This window comes from Bos indicus x Bos taurus, chromosome 2 (assembly GCF_003369695.1).
Source record: "Bos indicus x Bos taurus breed Angus x Brahman F1 hybrid chromosome 2, Bos_hybrid_MaternalHap_v2.0, whole genome shotgun sequence".
Taxonomy (NCBI): domain Eukaryota; kingdom Metazoa; phylum Chordata; class Mammalia; order Artiodactyla; family Bovidae; genus Bos; species Bos indicus x Bos taurus.
Window position 1 is genome coordinate 124838499 of NC_040077.1, and position 27650 is coordinate 124866148.

Sequence of the window (27650 nt, forward strand, 5' to 3'; positions counted from 1 at the left end):
CTCCTTTTCCTCCTTTGCTCCCTTTCTTTTGTATTGTCTCTCATGCATACACACACGCACACACACACACACGCACGCACGCACACACACACACACGCACACACACGCACGCACACGCACACACACACAGGCCCTCTCACTATCTGTGTCATCTTCTTCTCTGTCACTCCCTTGGGTTTTGTCCTCGACTCTCCTCATCCCTCTCATCTGTCTCTGTTTACATTTGCCGGTCTCTCTGTGGGCCTCTCTCTCTCTCCATCTCTTAACCCCTCTCCCCTGACTCTCACATTCTCCTTTCTCACTCACAGCTCCTCTTGCTCACAATCGTGCTAGGCGGCGTGTCTCTCCCCCACCTTACTCTCTCCTGGTGGCCGCTGCCCACACCCCACCCTGCCCCGCATTCTGCGAAGTCTCCAAGTGGCACCCAGGGCCTGGGTGACCCAACTCGAGGTTTTGTAGCATGTCCTTTCCGCTGATGGGGCCCTGGGGTCATGGCATTTCCTCCTGGGGGTGACTTGGCAGTGATGTGAGCTATTTCCTTACTTCTGCAATTACAGACAGCACAGAGCCTGCAGCTGCCGATATGCTCAGACCTCGCAGCAGCAGCCACTGCCCCTGGACAGGTAAGGGGGTCCCAGCCCTGGCCCGGCTTGGGGGAGGTGTGTGACAGCGTCCCCAGGAGATCAAGGTCCTGCCCCTAGACTCCGCCTGAGCAAACGTGTGCTTCTGTTTTTAAGGGACGGTTCTGGCATCTTCCCCAGACCTGAGGCTCTCATTTAGAAGGACTTCCTCGTGACTAGACATTCCCAGGGAATCCGCTACCACCTCTGGTTCTCTGAGGTCAAGGCAGCTCTGAAGTGACCTCAGAGACCTCCCTGGGGGGTGGTGGTGGTGGTGATGAGTGGGGGGCTGCCTAGATCTCAGGGGCCTGGGTGCTGTCTGCTTCCGTGGCTGTGTGGCCTTGGCCATGTCACTGCCCTGCTCCTCCGTTTCCTAGAGTGCCACATGAGGCCAGTGCTGTCTCCCCAGCAGGAAGGTCGGGAGGCAAAGGGTCAGGTACCGGGCTGGGTATCTAGGAATTGACTAGGTGCTGGGTTCTCCTGCGGGGGTGATGAGGAAGATAACAGGGTTGCTGATACAAGAGTCCTGGCCCACAACCTGTTCCCGCCATCAGGTCGCAGGTGTTAGGGACTGAGCACAGGCTGGGAGCCCCTGTCCTTTGCTGGCAGGAAGTCAGATGTGGCCATGGAGAACGGCGGCTGCGGCTCAGACTCTTACTTACTTGTGAAGAATGAGGGAACCTGCAGACTTGCTACCCAGAGCATTCAAGCAGCTCTGATTTAACGCTTGACTGAATACACAGCTGTTCCAGGTGCTTGGCATGTGTGTGTGTGTGTGTGTGTGTGTGTGGGCGTTAGGGAAACGAAAGATACATCGTTGCCTTTAGGTACTGACAACACAGTGAAGGAAGGAAGCCCCGAAAGAGATGAGACTGAGCCTGAAGTGGGCAATGGGGTTTTGGCATCAGCTCTTGCCTATCAGCTGGCACCTTGGGCAATTCAGGAGCATCCCTTCCTTCCTTACTGAGGTTTAAGTACTGACCTATGAGTTGGCGGGAGAGGGTGAAGTAAGAGGCTGGTGGGAAAGTGCTTTGTCAATAGTAAGCTGGTGCGCAGACATGAGCCAGTATTACTGCTGGTACCAATACTGTTATTCTTACTGTAAATGCCTCACGGAAGAGGGTTTGTTTGTTCCTCATTTTATCCTTACTCTTCACGTGGCATTTGGCAAGTCATACAGTCTTGGAACATGAACTGAATGGGGAATGAGAAAGTAGTGTGTTGTACTGGAAGAGGATGGACAGTGAGCCTGAGGTCCAGCATCTGGTTCCAGCTTGGCTCCTGATTCTGTGCTCACTTGGGGCAAATCCTTTCTCTTCTCTGGGTCTCAACTTCCCCATCTGTCCAAAGAAGGTTTGGGTAAGAAAGCCACAGTCTCTGCTGTGTGTAGGCTAAGTCGCTCAGTCGTGTCCGACTCTTTGTGACCCCATGGACTGTAGCCCATCAGGCTCCTCTGTCCGTGGGATTTTCCAGACAAGAATACTGGGATGAGTTGTCACTTCCTTCTTCAGGGGATCTTCCCCTTCAGGGATCTAACCCACGTCTCTTGTGTCTCCTGCACGGGCAGAAGGTTCTTTATCACTAGCGCCCCCTGGGAAACCCATAGACTGGTCTACAGTAGTAATGTCAAAATGGGCCTCCAGGAGTGAGTTTCTGCTCTGGATTGATGGGGGCTGGGGCCGGGGTGACGAGAGGCTGGGATTCTTTCTGTCCTTTTATAGAAAGATTTTTATGGAATGCCCTCTTCCTCCCTATCCTAAGCCTGCGAACTCGCCCTTGTTGACAAGAAAGAGCTGCTTATTTTTTCCAGTGAAGTCCCTTCTTTCCCGTCCTGGTCTCTGCCTCCCCATGGATCTAGGGGGCACCAGCTAAGCTCTGGCCTGGGGACGCCCCCTTATGGATCCAGGGAGAATGTGTCTGGTTTCAGAGGGGAGCCCATTCTCAGAAGGGTATCTGCTGGGCCCCCGGTGCAGCCATGTGTCTGATCACAGCTCTTGGGTTCCTTGGCAGCATGGTGGAGGGGAGAGAAGCCTCTGCTATCTTTGTGTGTGCATGTGTGCCTGTGGGGTGGACTGGAGAACTGGCTCTGGGTATATATTTCCATGAGTGCCTGGAGTGTGGCCAACTATGGGTGGGCCTGTCCAGCCCAACAGTTCCTAGAAGCAGGATCATCAACCAAACCAGTTGAGAGGTTGGCACTCCATTCTTCCCTCATGTCTTCAGCCAAAGAGAATCCAGAGCCAGTGTGTGTGTGTATGTCTGTAAGATGTAGGGGGAGGAGAATTTGTGGGGGGAAGACTATCATTTAGTAGCCCCTCCCCACCTGTTTATTTCTATAGAAGGGGGAACTTCAGGATCTAGGTTTGGAGTTGAGCTCAGCTGGCTGATGTGAGAACAGCGTCAAAAATCTGTGCAGCGCCCTTCACAGTTGGTAAAGTCTGTTTTGATTTTCTAAGTTCTTGACTGTTTACCAAAGCCTTTGTTACTCTCAGCAATCTTCCTTTTCATAGCAATGTTTCAGCTTGGTGGGGAGGCGTGTGCAGATGAAGATCCCAAGGTTCAAAGCTAGGGAGAGACTCACTCAAGATGGTTAGGGGCTTGGCTGAGGCCAGAGCCCAGGTCCCCTGATCATAATTCCTAATCGTGATTCATGCTTTTCTTCAGCCACCCTTGGTTGCTGCTTCTAACGGAAGAGAGGTGGCTGCTTTGGTTCATGGCTGATTTGTTTGCTCATTCATTCATGCAACAAATATTTTCTGAGGTTTGGGGAGGAGCTCCCAGTTACTGAGCTATAACCAGGTGTATCAGTTGCTTCATTCTGCACATATAGCTACCCTGTGAGGAAGGTTTTATTGTCATTACTTTTTTGCAAATGAAGGAAGAGAGGCTTTGAGGGTCAAAGATCAGCTGGGAAAGAACAAAGCCAGGTGCAAATCAGGGTCTGTGTGACTGCAGGGCCTGCGCCCTGTACCCTACGTTTTCCCTCGCCCTGTACCCTACATTTTCCCTCGGGCCAGGCCCTGAAGATGTGAGAGTGGTTCCTGGTATAACAGAGGGGTGTGCCCTTGCTGCGGAAGCCCAGAGGAGGAAGCACCTCCCTGCCCTCCTTGCCCTGGCTGACTTCCAGGAGGCAAGGAGTGGGGAGGGTAACTCACAGACGGATATTTTTTTTTTTATTTTATTTTTAAACTTTACATAATTGTATTAGTTTTGCCAAATATCAAAATGAATCCATCACAGGTATACATGTGTTCCCCATCCTGAACCCTCCTCCCTCCTCCCTCCCCATACCATCCCTCTGGGTCATCCCGGTGCACTAGCCCCAAGCATCACAGACGGATATTATCTGCGTATCTGGAAGCCAGAAGGAGAGACCCAGGCCAGGCTCAGGGTCCCCCAACCCCACGGGGATGTCCTAGGCCAGATGAGTCGAGACAAGCAGAGACTGAGTCTCATCAATGTAATATACATACCTGGGACCAGCTGGACCCCAAGTGAGAGAGAAAGCTGGGAAACTTTGATACCCAGGCCACCTCCCACCCCCCATCTCTGGGGCCCTAGACCCTGTCCCTACCTCTCCCCAGACAAGGAGCTCCGTTCATTCACCAATAAACGTGCCCAGTGGGGTCCTAGCCTCCTTGAACTGGAAACCAAGGGGAGCCTAGTGCAGAATTCGCCAGAAATCAGGAAACTTCCTCCTTTCCTTTGCCCCTCAACTCCCTCTGCTTCCTGGACAAGTGGTAATGAAACCACTCCATGAGGGGGTAATTTTTGGAGGATATGAGCAGAGGCACAAAGGCATGGGCAGGCCAAGGCACAAATATCAAGTGTCAGAGGAGGCCAGAATGGGTAGCAACTTATTTCTTGAGGATTTTAGAGGTTCAACTGCCTTCAATCTCAACTGACCTCAACATTGTGAGGTCAATGTTGATATCATTTCCATCTGATAGATGTGAAAACTAAGTACTCACAGAAGGGCAATGATTAAACTATGGTATTTTACTGGTTCCAGGAATCTAAGGGCTGGGAGTGGCTGAGGCTGGTGTGAGAGGGTTTAGAAGTGAGGGATGAGGGACAATGTGACTCTGTGTGTGTGTGTGTGTGTGTGTGTGTGTGTGTGTGTGTGTGTGTAATGCCCGAGGCCCTATACCCAGGGAGTTCCCAGCCCGGAAGGAAGGCGATATCCACAAGAAATATGGGAACCAGAGGTGGTTCCCATACTCCTTCTTGGGTAGAGAAGTATGACTAATAGCCAACATTCATTGAGCTCTTCTTATGGATCAGGCATTTCCTATTCAATCCTTACAACAACCTTATGTCATAGGGTTAGGGTTATTTTTTTATTTTTATTTTTTTTACAGATAAGTAAACAAAGGCTCATGGAGGTAAAATTAATTGTCTTGGACAAGGATTCAGTTCAGTTCAGTTGTGTCCATCTCTTTGCGACCCCATGGACTGCAGCACGCCAGGCCTCCCTGTCCATCACCAACTCCTGGAGTCCACCCAAACCCATGTCCATTAAGTCAGTGATGCCATCCAACCATCTCATCCTCTGTCATCCCCTTCTCCTGCCTTCAATCTTTCTCCGCTTCAGGGTCTTTTCCAATGAGTCAGTTATTTGCATCAGGTGGCCAAAATATTGAAGTTTCAGCTTCAGCATCAGTTCTTCCAATGAATATTCAGGACTGATTTCCTTTAGGATGGACTGGTTGGATCTCCTTGCAGTCCAAGGGACTCTCAAGAGTCTTCTCCAACACCACAGTTCAAAAACATCAAGGGTTGGCTGATAGCATTTTGCCAACTGTCCCCAGTTGCCATAAAATTATATGACTGGTTCCCAGAAGTTTTCAGGGTTTTATCTTTTTAATATATTTCTTATTATTTATTTGGCTGCCCAGGTCTTAGTTGTGGCATGCAAACTCTTGGTTGCCACATGTGGGATTTACTTCCCTGACCAGGGATCAAACCAGTGCCTCCTGCATTGGGAGAGCAGAATCTTAGCCACTGGACCACCAGAGAGGTCTTCAGGGTTAATGATATATCTGGAAGCCTTATGTAAATGGCTTCAAGCTGGGAAGAACTTGGGATGAGCTTGATGTGAGCAGTTGCAATGACAGTGGTGCTATTTTGACATTTGATCTGATCTAATTAGCAGATGGTCTGGACTTCCTGTAAATACAGCTTTTTAGAGCTGTTGGTCATGAGTATCTGAAACTGGGCTACATTACTCACTGAGTCTTTGCATCATGCTGGGAACTATGTGCTTGGAATATTATGAGCTCCATATACAGTGGAAGGACCTGAGGCTCAGAGAATGATCAGCTTGATTATGGTCGTGAAACCAGGACGTGACCAGAGGCAGAGTTTGAATGGAGGTTTGTCTGATGCCAGAGTCTGTGATCTTAACCACTGTCCTTTCTCAAATGCTTTCTATCCTCTGTCTCACTGGATGCTCACGGAAATCTCTATAGGGTAGATCTGTTATTGTTCCCATTTTATAGATGAAGTTCAGAGAGGCGAAGTAGTTTTTACTAACTGTTGCACAGCTATTAAGTGAAAAAGCTAAGCCATATGATTCCAAGTTAAAAATATACAGTGTATTTTCAAATCGGCCATTTCTGAGGCCCATTAAAATTCTTTGTGATAAAAATATGTAAGATGGATTTACCCTCTTAACGATTTTTAAGTATTATTAACTATATACACATGTTGTACCACAGATCTGTAGAACTTTTTTGTCTTGCATGATTGAATCTCTGTGCCCAGTGAACATCAGCTCCCTGTTTCTCTCTTCCTCCAGCCCCTGGCAACCAATATTCTTTTTGTTTCTATGAGTTTAATTACTTTCAAAACCTCATATAAGTGGAATCATTCAGTCTTTTTTGCGATTGGCTTATTTCACTTATTAATATTCTCAAGTGTCATCCATGTTGTAGCAAAAGACAGAATTTCTTTCCTTTTACAGGCTGCATAGTATTCTATTATATGCATATTAATCTTTTACCAGATTTTGTTTATCCATTTGTCTGGTGATGGACATCTAGGTTGCTCCTGCCTCCTGGCTATTGTAACTAGTGTTGCTGTGAACATGGGTATACAAATATTTCTTCAAGATCTTGTTTACACTTTTTTTTAAAAAAAGAAATATACCCAGGAATGAGATGTCTGGGTCATATGGTAGTTCTATTTTTAACATTCTGAAGAACCTTCATACTAATTTCCTGCATCATCTTACATTCCCACCAACAGTGAGTGCACAACTGTTCCAATTTCCCCACGTCCTCACCAACACTTGTCATTTTCTGTTTTGATGAGCGAGGCCATCCTAATGGGTGCCATCTCGTTGGAGTTTTGATTTGCATTTCCCTGGAGATTAGTGATGTGGAGCATCTTTTCATACGCCTTTTCCCCACCTGCCCCTTGACAATTTTTTAAACAAATTTATTTTATTGAGTTATAGTTGATTTATAACATTGTGTTGGTTGCTGCTCTACCACACAGTGATTCAGTTATACATATATACATATATTCTTTTCCATACTATTTTCCATTATAGTTTATCACAGGATATTTTTTTCACTGTCCTCTGTTTCCCTCAGTATATCCCAGGATAGTGAGTATATTTCCCCATGCTACCCAGTAGGGCCTTGTTGTTTATCTATTCTCCGTATAATAATTAGCACCCGGTAATCCCAAACTCCCAATCCCTCTCTCCCCATCTTTTCGTATGCTTCTGGCCTTTTATATCTTTGGAGAAATGTTTCTTCAGGTCCCTTGCCCATTTAAAATTTTTGTTGTTGTTGTCATTATTGAGTTGTAAGAGTTCTTTATATATTCTGGATGATTATTTGCAAATATTTTCTACAGTTCTGTAGGTTGTCTTTTACTCTGTTGATTGTTTCCTTTGGTATACAGAACTTTTAAAGTTTGATACAGTTCCAAATGTCTCTTTTTGCTTTTCTTGCTTTTGGTATCATACCCAAGTAATCATTGCCCATTCCAATGTCATGAAGCTTTCCCTCTAGAAGTTTGATACTTTCAAGTCTTATGTTTAGGTCTTTAATCCACTTTGAGTTATTTTTGTATGTGATTGAAGATAAGAGTCCACCTTCCTGGTTTTGCATGTGAATATCCTGTTTTCCAAATATCATTTGTTGAGATTATCTTTCCCTGATTGTGTAGTCTTGGCCCCCTTGTCAAAGATCGTTTGACCGTATATGTGAGCATTCATTTCTGGGCTGTCCACTCTGTCCCATCGTTCTGTATGTCTATCTTTGTGCCGATAGCACCCTGTTTTGATTATTGGACTTTCTAATATGTTTTGAGATCAGGAAGTGCGAGGCCTCCAGCTTTGTTCTTTCTCAAGACTGTTTGAACTGTTGTGGGTACTTTGAGATTTCTTATGAATTTTAGGATTTTTTTCTGTTTCTACAAAAAATACCACTGAGATTTTAACAGGGCATTAAATCTGTAGATCGCTTTGGGTAGCATGGACCTTTAAACAATATTAAGTCTTCTGATCCATAAACATAGTGTGTCTTCCCACTTACTTGTGTCTTCTTTAATTCCTTTCAGTAACGTTTTGTAGTTTTCAGTGTATAAGCCTTTTGCCTCCGTGGTTAAGTTTATTTCTAAGCATTTGATTCTTTTTGATGCCATTGTAAGTGGGATTGTTTTCTTCCTCTTTTCTTTTTTCAATTTTTATTTATTTCTTACTTATTTATTTTTGGCTGTGCTGGATCTTTGTTGCTTCACGGGCTACTCTCGAGTTGCAGCGTGTGGGTCTCTCATTGCGGTGGCTTCTCTTATTGCGGAGCACAGGCTCTAGGGTGTGTGGGCTTCAGTCGTTGCGGCACGTGGGTTCAGCAGCTGTGGTTCCTGGGCACTAGAGCACAGGCTCAGTAGTTGTGGCACACGGGCTTAGTTGCTTCGAGGCATGTGAAATCTTCATGGACCAGGGCTGGAAATCTGAGTCCCCTAGATTGGCAAGCAAATTCTTTACCACTGGAATACAAGGGAAGTCCCCTGGGATCGTTTTCTTAATTTCCTTCTCTCTTAGGCCCATTTTATCTTCTTTCTTCTTTTTTTATTAATTTTTTTTATTGAAGGATAATTGCTTTACACAATTTTGCTGTTTCCTGTCAAATCTTAACATGAATCCGCCATAGGTATACACACATCCCCTCCCTTTTGAACCTCCCTCCCATCTCCCTTCCCACCCCACCCCTCTAGACTGATACAGAGTCTTAGGCCCCTTTTAAAATCTTCATTCTACCAACAGGGAGACAGAGACCCAGAGTCATGGAGTGAGTTTAGTGTTTGAACCAGAATTTGCTTCCAACTTCACCGCTGCCGGGCAGGAGTGAGATGGATACAGAGCGGACTCTCCTTTCCATGGTCCCATTCAATTCCCCGCTTTGGGGAGCAGAGGGAAAAGCAGGGCCCCAGGTCAAAGGCATCTCTTCCTGGGTCCTTGCAGCCTCTGAAGAGCCTGCTCTCGGGCCATAGGACAGGTCTGTGAGTGGAGGAGTCGGCCACAGAGTGGTTTGCTTCCAGCAGGGGCCACAGCTTGGCCTGGGAGAGACAGGCTGGGCCTTGGAGTTCAAAATCTCATCAGCCATTTCCCAGTTATGTGACTGTGGACAAGTCTGTTTCATTCTCTGACCTCACTTCGTTCCCTGGAAAAATGGGCATTTTGTAAAACTCACTTTGTGAGGCTGATTTGAGAAGGAACTATGATCATGGGTAAGAGGTGTCTGTTCATTTAATTAGTAAACGATGCTCAAGGCCCTCAGCTTAGGTGGGTGGCTCCTACACCACCCCCCGGCCACATCGTCCCCCACAGAGCATGGTGTCCTTGAATCCAGGCGAGAGTGCTTCCTCAGAGCCTGAGTTCCTCCCACACTCCCAGGCTTGCGGGGTGGTGAGGAGTTGCTGAGGCATGGAATGTGGATGAACTTAGATATGACTGATTTTTAGCTTATAAATATTTAGACGCTTGTACTCTGGACCCCAAATGGCCCCACAATATTAGGGGCCAGTCTGACTGGTAAACACAACTTTCCAACCCACAGTCCGCACTGGGGAAGTACCCAGCACACACTTCCTGTTGCCCAGATCTCAGTGGTTCCTCCCCTCTAACGGTCCAGCTGAGGACAGGAGCCTTTTCTCCAGGTCCCCTAGGGGCCAGATTGTTGGCAGACAGATGAGACTGGTACCAGTGGGAGTTGGGACTGAATAGTCTGCAGGGCAGAGGGTGGGAGATACAGATGGTAGAATTCTTCTTGTCTTCATGAATATTTATACCCTCTTGGCCCAGCTTCAGCTAAACGTTGGGCCTGAGCTTGCTGCCTGGACTTGATCCATCAGGGTGGCCCTGCCCGCCTGTTAAGTTGAGTGGTTCAGAGTTGCCTCCTTCTCCCTCTAAATGCTCATTCCCTTCCTGAGTTGTTGAAAGCTTTGCTGGCATTAGCCCAGTGCTGTGTCTGGAGCTGGCAGGAAAGGCAATATGTTAGAGACCCTAAGGTCACTGGTGATCCATAGTCCCCTCCCCTGTCTTCAACTGACTGGAGACACTTGAAGTGATTGGAGACACTTGGAGACCAACAGTGAGAGAAAGTCACTTGAAGTGATTGGAGACACTTGGAGACCAACAGTGAGAGAAAGTCCTGACCATTTGTGGCAACTTTGTATGCTTATTTTTGGAACTTTTGTTAGGGTTATAAGATTGTGCAGATGAGGAAATCCAGGCTCCGAGAGGTAAAGTCACTTGCCCAAGGTCACACAGTAAGCAAATGCAGAGTCAGGTAACAACCAAGGTATTTCTGACTCCAGAGGCCTTTTCCGCAATCTGCTATGTCTCCCCTAGGGAGACGGGACACCTTTTGTTTATGCCAGTTTCCTCTAAATAATCATCAGGGCATGGTCGTTCATGCATTCGATCCCCTGTGTGTGACACTGAGAAAAAAGAGATAAAAAAGATCTAGTCTCTAACCTCAAGAAGTTCTCAGCCTGGTGAGGAAACAGCCACAGAAATCAATATTTACAACATGTTATGCTGACAGCTGTGCTCAGTACCATGTCAACCCAGGCAAGGCAGCAACTCGTTCTGTCTGGGGCAATCAGAAAAGGCATTCCAAAGGAAGCCCTCTTTTAGATTAGGTCTTAAAAGATGAGTAAGATTTTCCTGGGTAAAGCGATAGGCAAAAGGCATTCTCAGGAGGGGCCGTGGCATGTGTGCGGGCACCGAGGTCTGAGGAGAAATCGTTTTTAAAGAAGCAGCAAGAAGTTCAGTGTGGGGACTTCCCTGGTGGCCCAGTGGTTAAGAATCTGCCTTGCAATGCAGGGGACGCCGGTTCGATCCCTGGTCGGGGAACTAAGATCCCACAAGCCATGGAGCAACTAAGCCCTCTCACTGCAACTACTGAACCTGTGCGGTGCAACTAGAGAGTCTGTGCACCACAACAGAGGATCCCCAAAGACACAGTGAAGATCCCACGTGCTGCAACTAAGACCTAATGCAGCCATATCAGGAAAAAAAAATTCAGTGTGATTAGAGGGCAAGGGGCAGTAGAGGCTGGTGAGAGAGGAGGTGGGAAAGGAGCTTGCACCTGGTCCTGGGCAGGGCGGAGCCATGGAAGGTGTTAGAACAGGCAAATATGTGGCTGGCAGTGTGTTGAGGCATAGTACTGCTCAAAATTCAGTGTGCATATGAATCACTGGGCAATCTTGTTAAAATAGATGCTGTAACAGCAAGTCTGCTGTAGAGTCAGCTTCTGCATGTCTAACAAAGCTCACAGGTGATGCTAATACTGCTGGTGAACGGACCACAATTTGCATCATGAGTTTGTAGAGGGCTCAGCCTGCCTTCTCTGGAGGCTGCTCTCAGGGGCCGGCAGCCACTGTGCTGTTTAGTTACTGGAGAGATAGGCCTCCACCATCCTCTTGGGTCACCCTCTTTCAGCTCTCATCTCACAAGAGTTGATGTTATTGGTTGCTAGATATTTGCTTACTAGACAGATGTTTATCAAGCTCTTACTCTGGGGACTTCCCTTGTGGTCCAGTGGCTAAGACTGTGAGCTCCCAATGCAGGGGGCCTGAGTTCCATCCCTGGTCAGGGAACTAGATCCCACATGCCACAACTAAAAAATAAATAAAATAAAAGCTCCCCTCTAGCCAAGTTTGTATTGGGTGCGGGGATAGAGAGAGGGATTGGAAATGCTACTTTCTGGTCCATGTCACTCCTGTCTCTTGCCTCTGAAATAGTCTCTCTGCTTCCACACTTGTTCGTCACCATCTATTCTCTGCCCAGCAGCCAGAGAGAGTCGGATTATGCTGCTTATCTGCTTGACATAGTCCAGCAGTCCTCCAGTGCTTATAGAATAAAATCTAAACTTCTTACTGTGGCATAAGAGAGATTTGGGGTCTGTTGCCCTCTGATCTCATCCTTGTTGTTGTTAAGTTGCTAAGTTATGTCTGATAACTTTCTTTGCGACCCCGTGGACTGTGGCATGCCAGGCTTCTGTGTCCTTCACTAATTCCAGGAGTTTGCTCAAACTCATGACCATTGAGTCGGTGGTACTATCCAGCCATCTCATCCTCTGTCATCCCCTTCTCCTCCTGCCTTCAATCTTTTCCAGCATCAGGGTCTTTTCCAATGAGTCGGCTCTTTGCATCAGGCAGTCAAAGTATTGGAGCTTCAGCTTCAGCATCAGTCCTTCCAGTGAATATTGATTTCAATCCTAAAGGGTTGGTTTCCTTTAGGATTGACTAGTTTGATTTCCTTGAAGTCCAAGGGACTCTCAAGAGTCTTCTCCAGCACCATAATTTGAAAGCACCAATTCTTCAGTGCTCAGCCTTCTTTATTAGTCCAACTTTCACATCTGTACATGACTACTGGAAAAACTATAGCTTTGACTATATGGACCTTTGTTGGCAAAGTGATGCTTCTGCTTTTTAATATGCTGTCTAGATTTGTTACAGCTTTCCTTCCAGGGAGCAAGCGTCTTTTAATTTCATGGCTGCAGTCACTGTCCACAGTGATTTTGGGGCCCAAGAAAATAAAATCTGTCACTGTTTCCACTTATTTCCCCTTCTATTTGCCGTGAAGTGATGGGACTGGAGGCCATGATCTTAGTTTTTTGAATGTTGAATTTTAAGCCATCTTTTTCACTCTCCTCTTTCACTTTCATCAAGAGGCTCTTTAGTTCCTCTTCGCTTTCTTCCATAAGGGTGGTGTCATCTGCATATCTGAGATTATTAATAATTCTCCTGGCAACCCTGACTCCAGATTGTGCTTCATCCAGACTGGCATTTCACACAATGTATTCTGCATATAAGTTAAATAAGCAAGGGGATAATATTCAAACTTGATGTACTCCTTTCCCAATTTTTAACCAGTCTGTTAGTCCATGTCTGATTCTGACTGTTGCTTCTTGAGTTGAATACAGGTTTTTCAGGAGACAGGTAAGGTGGTCTGGTATTTCCATCTCATGAAGAATTTTCCACAGTTTGTTGTGATCCACACAGTCAAAGGTTTTCACATAGTCAATGAAGCAAAATAGATATTTTTCTGGAATTCCCTTATTTTTCTATGATCCAGCAAATGTTGGCAGTTTGATCTCTAGTTCCTTTGCCTTTTCTAAACCCAGTTTGTACATCTGGAAGTTCTTGGTTTATGTACTGTTGAAGCCTAACTTGAAGGATTTTGAACATTACCCTGCTAGCATGTGAAACGAGTACAATTTTAATGGTAGTCTGAACATTCTTTGGCATTGCCCTTCTTTGGGATTGTAATGAAAACTGACCTTTTCCAGTCCTGTGGCCACTGCTGAGTTTTCCAAATTTGCTGGCATATTGAATACAGCACTTTCACAGCATCATCTTTTAGGATTTGAAATAGCTCAACTGGAATTCCATCACCTCCACCAGCTTTGTAGTAATGCTTCCTAAGGCCCACTTGACTTCACACTCCAGAATGTCTGGTTTTAGGTGAATGACCACACCAACATGGTTATCCAGGTTATTAAGACCTTTTTTGTACAGTTCTTCTGTGTTTTCTTGCCACTTCTTCTTAATCTCTACTGCTTCTGTTAGGTCTTTACTGTTTCTGTCCTTTATTGTGCCCATCCTTGCATGAAATGTTCCCTTGATATTTCCAATTGTCTTGAAGAGATTTCTAGTCTTTCCCATTCTATCCTACTCTTCTCATTTCTCTGGAGACACTGACCTTTCAGTTCTTTGAAACTGACACCTTTACTTTCGGCTTAGAGTACGATGAATTTATTCCCACTGCAGGCCCTTTGCACATGATACCCTATGCCTGGAGTACATTTCTTCATCTACATTTTCTCCTGACTTGTTTCTTCTCACTTTTTAGATTTTAGCCATGAGAAGATACAGGTTTTGTAGGACTCTAAAGTTTATACAATTTGGGGGGCCTTCTTTAAATTAAAGATATGAAATTATAAATATACAATTAAGAGCAAGGCCTTAATATACAATTAAGAACAACTTCAAGGCCTAGGAAGGGATCTTGAAGTTTATGCTTCATTGGCTTCACAGTAGATCTGCCTTTGGTTTCATTTATATGTCACTTCCTCTGAGAAGCCTTCCCTGGTTACTCTATTTTAAGCAGCCCCCATCCAATAATCATCACGTCAAACTTTTTATTTCTTTTGTTGAATATATCACAAGTTGAAATTACCTTGTTCTTTTATCTCTCTCCTTATTTTTGTTTGTTTTCCACATCTAGAGTATAGCTCCTTAAGAGCAAGAATCTTGCCTGTTTTATTCCCACAATGTCCCCAGGACAGTTCTGGGCACCCATTTGGGTATCAGGTGAATGAATGGACACGGTCTTGGTCCTCTGGGAGCTATGGCCCAGTGCTGGAAGGACACACACAGGCAATTTCAGTGAGTTTTGGGAGCCCAGGGGATGGGCATTAACCAGGCCTGGGGAGAGAGGAAAGGGTATGAAAGGGTCAGGGAGGTTTAGGAAAAACTCCCTGGAGGAACGGAAGCCTTAAAGGATGACCAGTAGTCAACCAGGCAGAGAGAGGGAGGGAAGCAGGAATGAAAGTGTGGATGGATGAGTCCCAGACCCCGAGGAAACTTGGCTGGTTACATTTTGGGTGATTTCAAGGGTTCTGTTGATGCGAAGGGACTTCTGCGCACCATATTCGGAACGAGGGCCAAGGGAGTGGGAGTCACCTGGGGACCTGGAACTAGAAGGAAAGTAGCCGAAGCAGCAAGAGTCTGGGTGGTGGGAACTGGAGGCTCCAGAGACAAGGCTCCAAGCAAAGGCAGGGTGTCCGCCTGAGACTTCCACACTGACTCTGGCCCTGTGTCTGGAAGAACGAGGCCTACTTCTGCTCGGCCTCCTGTGGGGCCGTGTGGACTGGGGAGGATCAGGGGTCAGACAGACCCAAGTACACATTGTCACAGGTTGGGTTCCTGGGAAGATGCTTCTCACGTGAGATTAGCCCACAGATGTGTTTTTCCTGGAAGATTTTTAAGCAAAACCGAGATATTGTATAATCCTACCTGTAAATTCTTTTTGTTGTTCAGTTGCTAAATTGTGTCAGACTCTTTGTGACTGCATGGACTGCAGCACGCCAGGTTTCCCTGTCCTTCCCTGTCTCCCGGAGTTTGTTCAAACTCATATCCATTGAGTCAGTGATGCCAGCCAACCATCTCATCTTCTGTCACCCCCTACTCCTCCTGTCCTCAATCTTCCCCAGCATCAGTGTCTTTTCCAATGAGTTGGCTCTTCGCATAACTACTTTAGTTTGTGTGTATAATAGATCAGGAATTAAAATCTAAAACTAGAGACATCCCTGGTGGTCCAGGAATTAGGACTATGAACTTCCACTGTAGTGGGTGTGGGTTCAGTCCATGGTGACCTAAGATCCCAAATGCTGGGCAGTATAGTAAAAAAAAAAAAAAAAAATCTAAAAATATATAACCAATATATCAAAATTACAACCTCACAAAATTAACATCATTTTTTTTTCTTTTTCTGGCTGTGCTGTGCAGTTTGAGGGAGCTTAGTTCCCTGACCAGTGTGGAATCCTAACCACTGGACTGTTAGGGAATTCCCAGCATCAGTTTCTTAATTCCATCTAATACTTTGTATTGGAGTTCTCCTAGTTGTCTAGCAAATATTTTTTCATAGTTTGTTTAAAACAGGATACACACAAGGCCCACACACAGCATTTATTTGCTCAGCTCAGATTCTTGAACGAGAATTTGATGTTCCACTTCCTTGCCTCTCATTCACGCCTCCGCTCGCACTTAGGAAACTGCTCTCCCTCTGATCACGAGGGATAGACTTCCGAGTGGCCCGTGCAGTGTTTGCTTTTTTGTCTGCACTGTGCTGGGTCTTGCTGTGGCTTTTCACACCACTGGCCACTTTCCAACACTCTTGAAACTGTCTTCGCATGAGGACTCCAGTGTGGTCCCACCCTGGTCCTTCTACCTCTTGACCACCCTGTCCCTACCTCCTTCCTAGGTTTTCCCTCCTCCTCTGACTTCTCTTTTGATGTTGGGCTCTTTAGGATCCTCCTGGGTGTTTCTTAGGTACTATCCCTGTTACACGTCCCCCATGGAATTCCTCCTCCCTACCCACACACTCTTCCTCTTCAGTGTCATCTCTGTGAAGACAGACTCTACCCAGCTCTAATCATCTGGGTCAGAAACCTGGCCATTCGTGTCTCCTCCCTTTCTCTCAACCACTGTCCCTTGCATCACTAAGTTCTGTCCATTCTACCTCCAAATCATTCTCACAGCCATCCATTTCCCTATGATCTGCCATGGTCCAAGCCTCCTCCAGCTCTCTGGACAATTGCAATGATCTTTTTCACCATCTCTCTGCCTCTGGCCTGAAGCCCCTCCAGTTTGTTCTGTACACAATAGTCAAGTGGATGTGAGAGTTGGACCATGAAGAATACTGAGCACCAAAGAACTGATGCTTTCAAACTGTGGTGCTGGAGAAGACTCTTGAGAGGCTCTTGGACTGCCAGATCAAATCAGTCAATCCTAAGGGAAATCAAACTCAAATATTCATTAGAAGAACTGATGCTGAAGCCAAAGCTCCAGTACTTTGACCATCTGATATGAAGAGCTGACTCATTGGAAAAGACCCCGATTCTAGGAAAGATTGAGGGCAGGAGGAGAAGGGGGCAACAGAGGATGAGATGGCTGGATAACATCACTGACTCAATGGATGTGAATTTGAGCAAACTGCAGGAGTTAGTGAAGGCAGGGGAGCCTGGTGTGCTGCAGTCCGTGGGGTTGCAAAGAATCAGACAAGACTTAATGACTGAACAACACAATGCTCAAAGTCATCTTCCATAAACACAAAATGCTACATATGTCAATGACTCCCTGTTTTCTGCAGAATCAAGTACAAACTCCTTTAGCCTAAAATTCAAGACCCTACTTCAGTAGACTGATGATGCTTACTTTGTAGGTCCTGTCTATCCTCACCACCACCCCATCCCCTTAGTGAAAAGTGAAAGTGCAAGTCCCTCAGTCGTGTCTGACTCTTTGCAACCCCCTAGACTATACAGCCCATGGAATTCTCCAGGCCAGAATACTGGAGTGGGTAGCCTTTCCCTTCTCCAGTTTTAGCCAAACCAATCTTCTCAAGTTCCCCGAGAAGAAGGCACATTCTCTGCTTTCTTCCAGGTCTCTTCCTCTCTCCCAGCTGCATCAGGCTAACTCCTTCTCTTCCTTCAGCCTAAGCAGGAGTTGTTCTGGACCCTTCAGTCTGGGCCGTGGGCACCACTCAGAATGACCCTGACATCTAGAACCTCCACCATAACACTTGTTCAGTCGCTAAGTTGTGTCCTGCTCCTTGTGACCCCATGGACTGCAGAGCACCAGGCTTCCCTGTCCTTCAGTTATCACTTATCTGTTTCTGCATTTCTCTCTTGAAAATGTCCTGTTAGTCCCTGAAGGACAGAGACAAGGTCTGTTTTCAGAGGCCTCAGAACTGCCCAGCTGTGAGCTTGTCCAGTGAAGGTGTGAGTGAGTGACCGAATGGGTGAGCTGCGCTGTGAGGTGGTATTCCCCATTCACATGGTGAGAGTATTTTTTGAATAATCGATTAATGCCCCCAAAACCCCATCCCACCCCTAAATCCATGACGAACAAAATACCAAAGTTTTCAATGAAGTCTGCATAATAGTGCCAGGCAGGGCCATATTAGAGTCTGAGGGAAAAGGAAGAGTCAGTAATACTGATTGGGATTCTTTAAAATTGCGTTAAAATGTTATTTATCTGGATTACTGAGGTTTTTGGTGCTCCCTTAAATTTTGTACCCAGGTGAACACCTCACAAACTTTATTGTAATTCTGATCTGGGAGGGAAGACTTCCTCAACAGGCCTGGACAGGCGTGGTACAGGGGTCAGGGCCCAGGAGAGTGTCCTGGGTGGAGTCCTTTGTCTGGAGAAAGATCACTTTGGAGTTTTCCCTACCCTGCTGGACTGGAGCCTAAACCCAAGAAGAGGAAGGGACTTGGTTGGGGAGAGGGGTTGGGGGTGGGGGTGGTTAGGGATGCAGCTTCCTTAAAGACCCACAGTGAGCACCACACACTGCCCAGTCCATCTGTGGGCTGCCTCCCCACCTCTCAGACCCCAGGAACAGGGTCCGCTAAGGCATGAGGGTTTTGTCCAGCAGGAAAAAGAATCAAGGGGAGTCCCAGATGAAGGGGCATCTCAGGCTCACCAGAAATGAAGGGAAGGAGGCGGAGCTGACATGATGGAGCATTGATTTTCAAATTTTCTAGTTTCGAGATCTCTTTATATTCTTCAAAATTATTGAGGGCTCCAGGGAACTTTTGTTTACATGGGTTATATCTCCCAATGTTTACTCTATTCAAAAGCAAAAATGACATTCTAAAACGTTTTGTTTTTAAATATGAAACCAATAATAAACTCAGTTCATGTTAACATAAATCATGGTTTGAGTAGAAAGTAACTAAAGTTTTCAAAACGTAAACAATTTAGGGAAAAGAGTAGCATTAATTCACATTTTTCTTTTCCAATCTCTTTAATATTGGGTTCAATGGAAGACAGCTGGGTTCTCACGGCCACTTCCTCATTCAATCTATTGTGATAACACTGGGTTGAAGCATACGAAGAAAATCGGCCTTCCCACAGCTATTAATTTGTAAAGGGAGAAATATTTTTATGGAGTTTTTCAGACTAATTGATGATATTCTGTCTTAAAACATTACTTATTTATCTATTAACTTTTTAACCGCACTGGATCTTTGTTGCTGTGGGCGGGCTTTCTCTAGATGCAATGCGTGAGCTTCTCCTTGAGGTGGCTTCTCTCTAGTTGCAGAGCATCGGCTCTAGGCACTGCTCTGCAGTTGTGGCACACGGGTTTAGTTGCTCCGCAGATCTTCCCAAACCAGGAGCCAAACCTGTGTCTCCGGCATCGGCAGGTTAACCAGTGGACCACCAGGGAAGTCCCTTGTCATCTGTTAGCAATGTGATGTATTGGTCTATCTTGCCCTTTGAATCTTTTACCTCTGTGTAACTTGGAAACATCATGTTTTCCACTTTTGGAAAACGTTGGTTCACTGAGATATATAGGTCTTCCAAGTATTGACCTTTCATTATGAGGTGTTTGAAGGACAGGGAAGCCTGGAGCATTGCGGTCCATGGGGTTGCCAAGAGTCAGACACATCTCAGCGATGAAACAAGAACAACAATTATAAGGTATAAAAATTGCATTTATTAACGTAACTACAAAGCTCATCAGAACATTCTTTAGCTGCTGGAAAGCTGTCAACCTCATGCTGGCAGAAACAATTTTTCAAAACTTCTAGTTTTCTCTTGTTAAGTTCAAGTTTTATCATTGGCAACAAGAATGGGTCATTTGTTTTCCTTGATGAGACAGGTTCATTTTATTTATATTTGAGAAAAAGTCTGCCAGATACTCAAGTCTCTGAAAACACCGTAGTTCGCCAGTCATTTTTTCAAGTGATAACAGTGATATGAAAAATGGCTCAGCTCACAACTCAAACAATGGCACAATGGTCTTTTTCTGAAGACAACCACTGTATTCCAGTTTGCAGCAGTGATGTTTCCTATGTATTTCCCATTCTGATACACAGATTATTAAAAAGATGTGTAGGGACTTCCCTGGTGGTCCTGTGGCTAAGACTCAGTGCTCCCAGCACTGGGGTCCAGATTCAATTCTTGGTTGGGAAACTGGATCCCACACGCTGCAACTGAAAATTCCACATGCCTCAAGTAAGATTCCAAATGATGGAACTAAAGATCAAAGATCTGGCATGCCACAACTAAGATTCAGGGTAGCCAAAAAAGAAAAATATTAAAAAATAAAAATTTTAAGAAATGAAAAAATTAAAATAAAAGAAGTGTACTTAAGATTTAATAAAATAATTTCCTTTCTTTATCAAGGACATTTAAAAGTGAAATTGGCTTCTCTTTTTTTTTTAACATGGAATGCATGGCGGTGAAGAATATGGCACCTGTGACAATTTGGTATCTCTGCCTTGATTGGTGCTAAGGAATCAGCAGTTTTATTCACCCTTTTGTAACATTAGCACAAATGTCAACACAGTGAAAAGGACAAATAATGTCTTGGTATTATTATGATGATTGTTTTGACCTCATGGATCCCCTGAAAGCTCTCTCTCGTCCCTCATTCACATGGACCACTCTTTGTGAGTTATTATCCTGTACCTTTGAAATAAAATGGCAGGATAGGTCACCTTTAGGAGTGGGAAAGTTCCCAGCTGAGTAGAAGCTAGCAATTTGCCGCTGAGGAAGCAATTTATGTATGTGTGAAACTCATTCACTTCACTGCATACTTGAAACTAACACAGCATTGTGAATCAACAGTACTCTGGTAGAAATTTAAAGAATTATGTAATTAAAATCAACTATGTAATTTACTCATTGGAAAAGACTCTGATGCTGGGAGGGATTGGGGGCAGGAGGAGAAGGGGACGACAGAGGATGAGATGGCTGGATAGCATCACTGACTCGATGGACGTGAGTCTCAGTGAACTCCGGGAGTTGGTGATGGACAGGGAGGCCTGGCATGCTGCGATTCATGGGGTCGCAAAGAGTCAGACACGACTGAGCGACTGAACCGAACTGATGTAATTTACAATTTTACTGGAGGGTGAGTTTTTTGTTTTTAAAGGAATCACAATGATGTGTTTGAATAATGGAACCTACATTTATTCAGCTAACATAGACAAACCACCACCATACTAAATGGAGCGAAGAACAAAAAGTTTATCAATCAACAAAATTCCAGTTACAACCTTTGATTTCTTTAAATTCACCTGGAAGTATCCCTAGACGTCTTCAAGTGTTTCCAATGCTCTGGGGCTCCTTAAAGGGTGGGTGTAATTAACAAGGCTAACCCATTCCTTTAAACTTTTTTTTTGGTTTTAAATTTAGTTATTTTTTATTTTTGGCTGTGCTGGATGTTCGTGTCTGAGCGGGTTTTTCTCTAGTTGCAGAGAGCAGAGGATACTCTCTAGTTGAGGTGTGTCGGCTTCTCATTGCTCTGGCTTCTTTTGTTGCACAGCACAGGCTCTAGATCACAGGCTCAATAACTGTGGTGCATGGGCTTAGTTTCTCCATGGCAAATGGGATCTACCCACACCAGGGATCTCCTGCATTGGCGGGTGGATTCTTTACCACTGAGCCATCAGGGAAGCCCCCTCTTCTTTTTATTTATTGGTTCATGGTGCTGGGAATAGAGTAGAATAGACAAAGTCCTTGATCTTGTTTTGCTCACAGTTAAGTGGGAGAGGGTGAAGCAATCATACAAACAAGAATATGATGACAATCGAGCTACGATTTAAGAAGTCCAGGGAGTTTTGAGATGGGACCTGACCTGACCTGGAGCTGACTGAGAAACTCCGTGAAGGAGTGAAATGAAGCGAAGGTCTGAAGCAAGAGTTGGAGCTGGCCAGGTGGAAGTATATGTGGACCCGGAAGAGCGCTCCAGGCAGGGGCATGGGTGTGCATGCAGCCGGCTCAGGCAGGAGAGTCCTGGGTGGGCTTGAAGACCCACCTGGGAAGTCCATTTTGGCTGGAGCCCCGTGAGAAGGTGGCACGAGATGAAGGTGGAACTGCAGCCAGACGTCAGGTCAAGGGTCATCAAATGGCTGTTTTTTCCGTTCCTGAAATTCTTTCTTGCCCTAGTCCTAGACCCACACAGATCCCTCTACCTGGAGCACTCTTCCTCGGCTCCTCTTTCAGGCCTCAACAGAAGTGTCACTTTCTTTCAAAGTAGATCTCTTTTTTTCTTCATATCAACACCCCATTTTCTTTGTATAGCAACTGAGTTTGTTTACATTGCCTTTGTCTGTCTCCCCTAGGAGACTGTAAGTTCCCTGAGGGCATGGTCCTGTCTGTCCTGTTCATTCTGCCTCTCCTGTGTTTAGCAGTGAGCCTGACATGCAGTTGGAGCGCAGAAATATTTGTTGGATAAATGTATGAATGAACCAGATTTGAGATTCTGGCTCCATTCCATAATGCTGTGTGACCTTGGACAAGTCACATGACCACACTATACTCTGTAAAATGGGGATTTTACTTCCTATCTCAAAGGGAATTTGTGAGACTCAAAGAAGTACTGACTGTGGAAGCACTGAGCAGAATGCCTAGCTTCAAAAGAGGTACTCCTAAGTGTTTTGGGTTTTTTGGGGGGGGGGTGGGCAGCATGCAGGATCCTACTTCCCTGACCAGGGATTGAACCTGTGCCCCCTGCATTTGGGAGCATGGAGTCCCAACCACTGGATTGCCAGGGAAGTCCGCTCCTAAGTATTGTCTTCCTTGCTTCTCGCTGTCAGTTCCCTACTTTTTTCTCTGGGCTGTGATATATGTATGATGAACTTCAGGCCTTGCTTAATCCCAACTGAGTCTCTTGCCATCCCATCCCCTCAGCTGCAACACAAACATCAGAGGTGCTTCTAAGCTTATGCGATGGCACCATAGTAAGAGGAACAAGAGTAGAGGGGAGGAAACACTGGTTTTGATGGAGAGTGGATGGGAGTGATGAACTGTTGAAAATGGACCAGACTTTGATTAGTGTGATTATGGCTAGCTTTAATCTTCTTTAATATACAGTTGAATCTTGAACAACTCAGGAGCTAAGGGAGGCAACCCTCCACGCAATTGAAAATCTGCTTATAATTTTAGTCGGCCCTCCCTCTATGGGGTTCCATATTTGTGGATTCAACCAACCATGGATTGTGTGGTATTGTAGTATGTATTTAATTTTTAAAAAATCCATGTATAAGTGGACCCACACAGTTCAAACCTGTGTTGTCCAAGGATCAACCATACTTTAAAAAAACTTTTTGTTTTTAAATTTTAGGCCTTTAAAAAGGTTGCAAAATAGTATAAAGAGCTCATGTATGGACTTCACGCAACATTCTCAATTCATAAACTACAGTACAGTGATCAAAACCAGGACATGAACATGGATACCGAGTTATCTAAATTATAGACCTTATTTGAACTTCACCACTTCTTCCCTCAGATACCAACCCAGCATCCCATGTCTCACTTAGTTGTCCTATGTCTCCTTAGTATCCTCTGACCTATGACAACTCCTCAGTCTTTCCTTTCTTTCATGACCTTATTTTTTATGTGGCTGCACTGGGTCTCAGTTGTGGCACGTGGGATCTAGTTCCCTGACCAAGGTTGAAACCCAGGCCCACTACGATGGAAGTGCGGCGTCTTAACCACTGAACCACCAGGGAAGTCCCAGCCTTGACACTTTTGATCATTTATTTTGTGGAATGTCACACAATTTAAGTTCGTCTGATGTTTTCTCATGACTAAATTGAGATTCTGCATTTTGACAAAAATACCACTGAAGCGATGAGTGCTTTTCAGTACATCATACCAGGCGTACCTGATGTTGCTGCGTTTTGTTAACAATGATGCTACTCTTGATTGCTTTGTTAAAGCAGTGTCTTTTGGGTTTCTCCACTATGCTTTTATTTTAAAATTATATTAAAATTTTTTAAATTACTAAAGCAAAACATTGCTCCTAAAAAGTTCAAACAAACAAAAAGTATAAAGTAAATATCCTTCCCACAACCTCTACCTCACCTTCCTAGAAGTTACTTACTTGTCAACACACTTTGAGGTATATCATTCTAGACCATTTTCTATATAATATCCACATATATAATGAGTTCATACCAATTTTTTAAATTTTGTTTTACTTAATAACATTATCCAGGGACAACTTTCCATGTCAGTACAATCAGATCTAACTTGTTCTTTCTAATAAATAGCTGCTATTTCGTTCTCTGGGTGACCCTAATTTACACTTCTGTATTTTCCAGATTTTGTATGAGCACATAAATTATTTTTTTAACATAGAACAGTTTATCATCAAAATTTCTATCTCAAATTTCATCAGTACAAAAATATTCAAATTTTGTCACAAAATTAAAATCATTATAATTTAAGTTAATATTTTAAATTTTATATATTTCATCACCAGGAATAGATTACCTAAAACTTTAAGTCAAAATGAGGTCAAGGATAAAAAGATATGTTTTAAAATGAAACAAGAGAAAAGAAATTCCACTGCCACTGATTTTATTGAATCTCAGAGGCCATTCATTTTAAAAACACACCATTATTTTATGTAGGAAGAAGAAACATTGTCAATTAATTGGAAAATGCCATCAATTTTAGAGTTTTTAAAGTGTGCAAAACAGGAGTCTTGAACAGAGTAAATAAGAAAGTACCATGTTGGCCCTTCATTGACCAGAATCCCTATGTGGTCTTTCAGGAACAGACAGGATCCTATGACCAGCCTCTACTTCCAGCACATAGAGATGGAGCCAAATAATTCCTTTCGTGTGGACTCAGAGTTCCGATACACCCTCTTCCCAATTTTTTACAGCATCGTCTTTGTGCTGGGGGTCATTGCCAACAGCTACGTGCTGTGGGTCTTTGCCCGCTTGTACCCTTCCAAGAAATTCAACGAGATAAAGATCTTCATGGTGAACCTCACCATGGCTGACCTGCTCTTCTTGGTCACCCTGCCCCTGTGGATCGTCTACTACTACAACCAGGGTGACTGGATTCTTCCCAAATTCCTGTGCAACCTGGCTGGCTGCTTCTTCTTCATTAACACCTACTGCTCAGTGGCCTTCCTGGCTGTCATCACTTACAACCGCTTCCAGGCAGTGACAAGGCCCATCAAGACTGCTCAGGCTACCACCCGAAAGCGTGGCATCCTTCTGTCCCTGATTATCTGGGTGTCCATTGTGGGCGCAGCATCCTACTTCTTCGTCCTGGACTCGACCAACAGGGAGCCCAACAAGACTGGCTCAGCCAACATCACACGCTGCTTTGAACATTACGAGAAGGGCAGCATCCCGGTCCTCACCATCCACATCTTCCTGGTGTTCAGCTTCTTCCTCGTCTTCCTCATCATCCTCTTTTGCAACTTGGTCATCATCCGCACGCTGCTCACGCAGCAGGTGCAAATACAGCGCAACGCCGAGGTCAAGCGCCGGGCGCTCTGGATGGTCTGCACCGTCCTGGCTGTGTTCATCATCTGTTTCGTGCCCCACCACCTCGTGCAGCTGCCCTGGACCCTGGCCGAGCTGGGCTTCCAGGACACCGACTTCCACCAGGCGATTAACGATGCACATCAGGTCACTCTCTGCCTCCTTAGTACCAACTGCGTCTTAGACCCCATTATCTACTGTTTCCTCACCAAGAAGTTCCGCAAGCACCTCACCGAGAAGTTGTACAGTATGCGCGAGAGCCGGAAGTGCTCCCGGGCCACCTCGGAGACGGGCACGGAAGTGGTCGTGCAGCTCAAAGATGTCCCTGTCAAATCCCTCAAATATTAGTCTAACTGTTGGAGCCAGGCCCGGAGGCTTCTTCTCCATGGACATCATCGACTGACCTGAGGGGTGGGGGAGGGAAGGGGTGTCTGCCATGGTCCTGGCACCTCCTCCCTGGGCACTGGTGGCTGGTTAGGTATGGAGGCTACCTCACCAAGGTGGGGGTGCTGGCAGAACCAGACCGCTGGGAAATTCAGAACTTGAATGAGCCCCTTCAGCCACCTTTGGACACATGCCATATAACCTTGGCTGGCAGAGTCATCCCAGTGTGATAGCTCTGGAAGGGATGTCAGGACCAGGGGGGCAGTCCTTGGGAGCAGACCCTGAGTCACCCCGTTCACGCCAGCAAGGTGGCAGTCCCAAATGAGTCAGGCCCACAGTTTTGGCCCACCACTCCTGTTATCACTGAAAAGACAGAGAAGGGCTTTGGGGAAAGGGATGCGCCCCTGGCTATGGCACTGTCTTTGGGATCGACTTCTGAGCTGGGAAGATCCCACCCAGTCTCCACTCACAGGCACAGGCACTCACAATTCTTTGCGACACTTCCTAGGGGAGGGCCCCAGGTGAAAGGGGAGCCACTTCCACCCGGCTTGGTGGAACATTTTCCTAAATCATGTATAAACCTCTACTGAGTGGTGACCAGCAAAGATAGAACATGCATGGACCAAAAACTAGGACAGGGAGCCTTTCTCCTGAATCAGATGCGTCTCTTCCACCGGCCTGGGGTAGCTCTGGGGCAGCGGGAGAAACTCAACTGCCACTTCCACTGTCTGTCTTAACAAGGAACTCTGAGAAAGTAACTCCTGTGAGGCAGCCACCCACTGTGGACGGGCAAGGCCCGTCAAAGCCAAATTGGGGCCCTCCAGGCCACTGTGATGCCTGGAGGCTTCCATGGGAAACAACACTCAGGCTAAGAAGTGCCTGCGGGTAGGTGAGGCCTCCAGGGTGGAAGGAGCCTGTCATCTCCCCTCCCTGCCTCACTTTCTGGGAGGCCCCTCTGATTTAGCTCCTAGGAGGTGAGGGGAGCAACTATAATCCCTAGGGAAGGCAGGCACTTTGAACTCTGAGTGCAGAAGAGAGGGGGAAACTTCTCTTGAGGAGCTTTGGATGTCGGATCCTCCTCTCGCACCCTGAGCACCTGCAGTGTGAACCCAGCAGCCTCAGACTCAGGGGCTTGGAGGAGCCTGCCCCGATTTCCAGAAACCATCCTCCCTTCCAGCCAGTGTCCCTGCAAGGCTGGGATCCTGGTTTCCGGCACACTGGGATGATTTTCATAAATGCCTCTCAAAGGGCTAGTGACCTGCTTAGTCCAGTCGCCTTGGGCTGGACTTAGCAGAGGTGACCATGTGAACAGTGGAGTGGATTTGAACTTTGGTGTCACACAGACCCGGTTTCAAGCTGTGGCTGTGTCACTTCCTGCCAAAGGACTGCGAGCTGGATTTCCTACCTCAGAGTTGTTAGGAGGAGCAGATACCTCTTGGTCAGGGTGACTGCTCCTCCCAGAGTCTCTCTGTTTTTGAGACTTTGTTCCCCCTAAATCTTCCAGTAGGGGATGAGAAGTGAGTGTCTGGCTCTTGTGGGGCCAGACAGGTTCTCGCTCGGGAATAAGCAGCAAAATTCAGGGATGCTCTTTCAGGTTCTGCAGGCCACTCACTTGAATGCACATAAACTCTGGAACTGTGAGTGTGTGTGTGTGTCTACGTGTGTGAGGTGTGTGTGCCGCCAGCACAGCAGGGTGGGGAAGGTATCTGCATGAATGTAGTAGAGATAATAGCTTTGCTCAGAGAGAAGAGATGTGCAGAGTCAAGCAGAGACCAGAGGGGACCCCAGGGACCTGCTGGCTCCCCTGCTCTACGTCCAGCCCTCTTGCCCAGTCCTTCTCAACGCTCCAATCTGCGCCACTTCCTTTGGGTCCTTGTGAGATTCCCTTGTTAGGATACACCCTCCTATTTTGCTCAAGTTCATTTGAATGAGTGATAATATTGATTACTTTGCAACCAAAAGAGCTCTGAAGGAGATAAATACTTGTATGCTAAAGCAGTGTTTCTTGAATTTCATCTGTTTGTGTACCTATATCATGAATTTTGCAAGATCCATGTACCATCTGTATGTTTTGCTTAATAAATATTTTTCTCTAGAT

The 27650-nt window shown here is 45.8% G+C and overlaps 1 protein-coding gene across 1 annotated transcript; it reads left to right on the forward strand.

Annotated features, from left to right (window-relative positions):
• On the forward strand, positions 1-27650 carry PTAFR (platelet activating factor receptor). Its single transcript, XM_027518920.1, has 2 exons — positions 1-623; positions 24442-27650. The coding sequence occupies exon 2, from the start codon at positions 24458-24460 to the stop codon at positions 25514-25516; it is 1059 nt and encodes a 352-aa protein (XP_027374721.1). The 5' UTR covers positions 1-623; positions 24442-24457; the 3' UTR covers positions 25517-27650.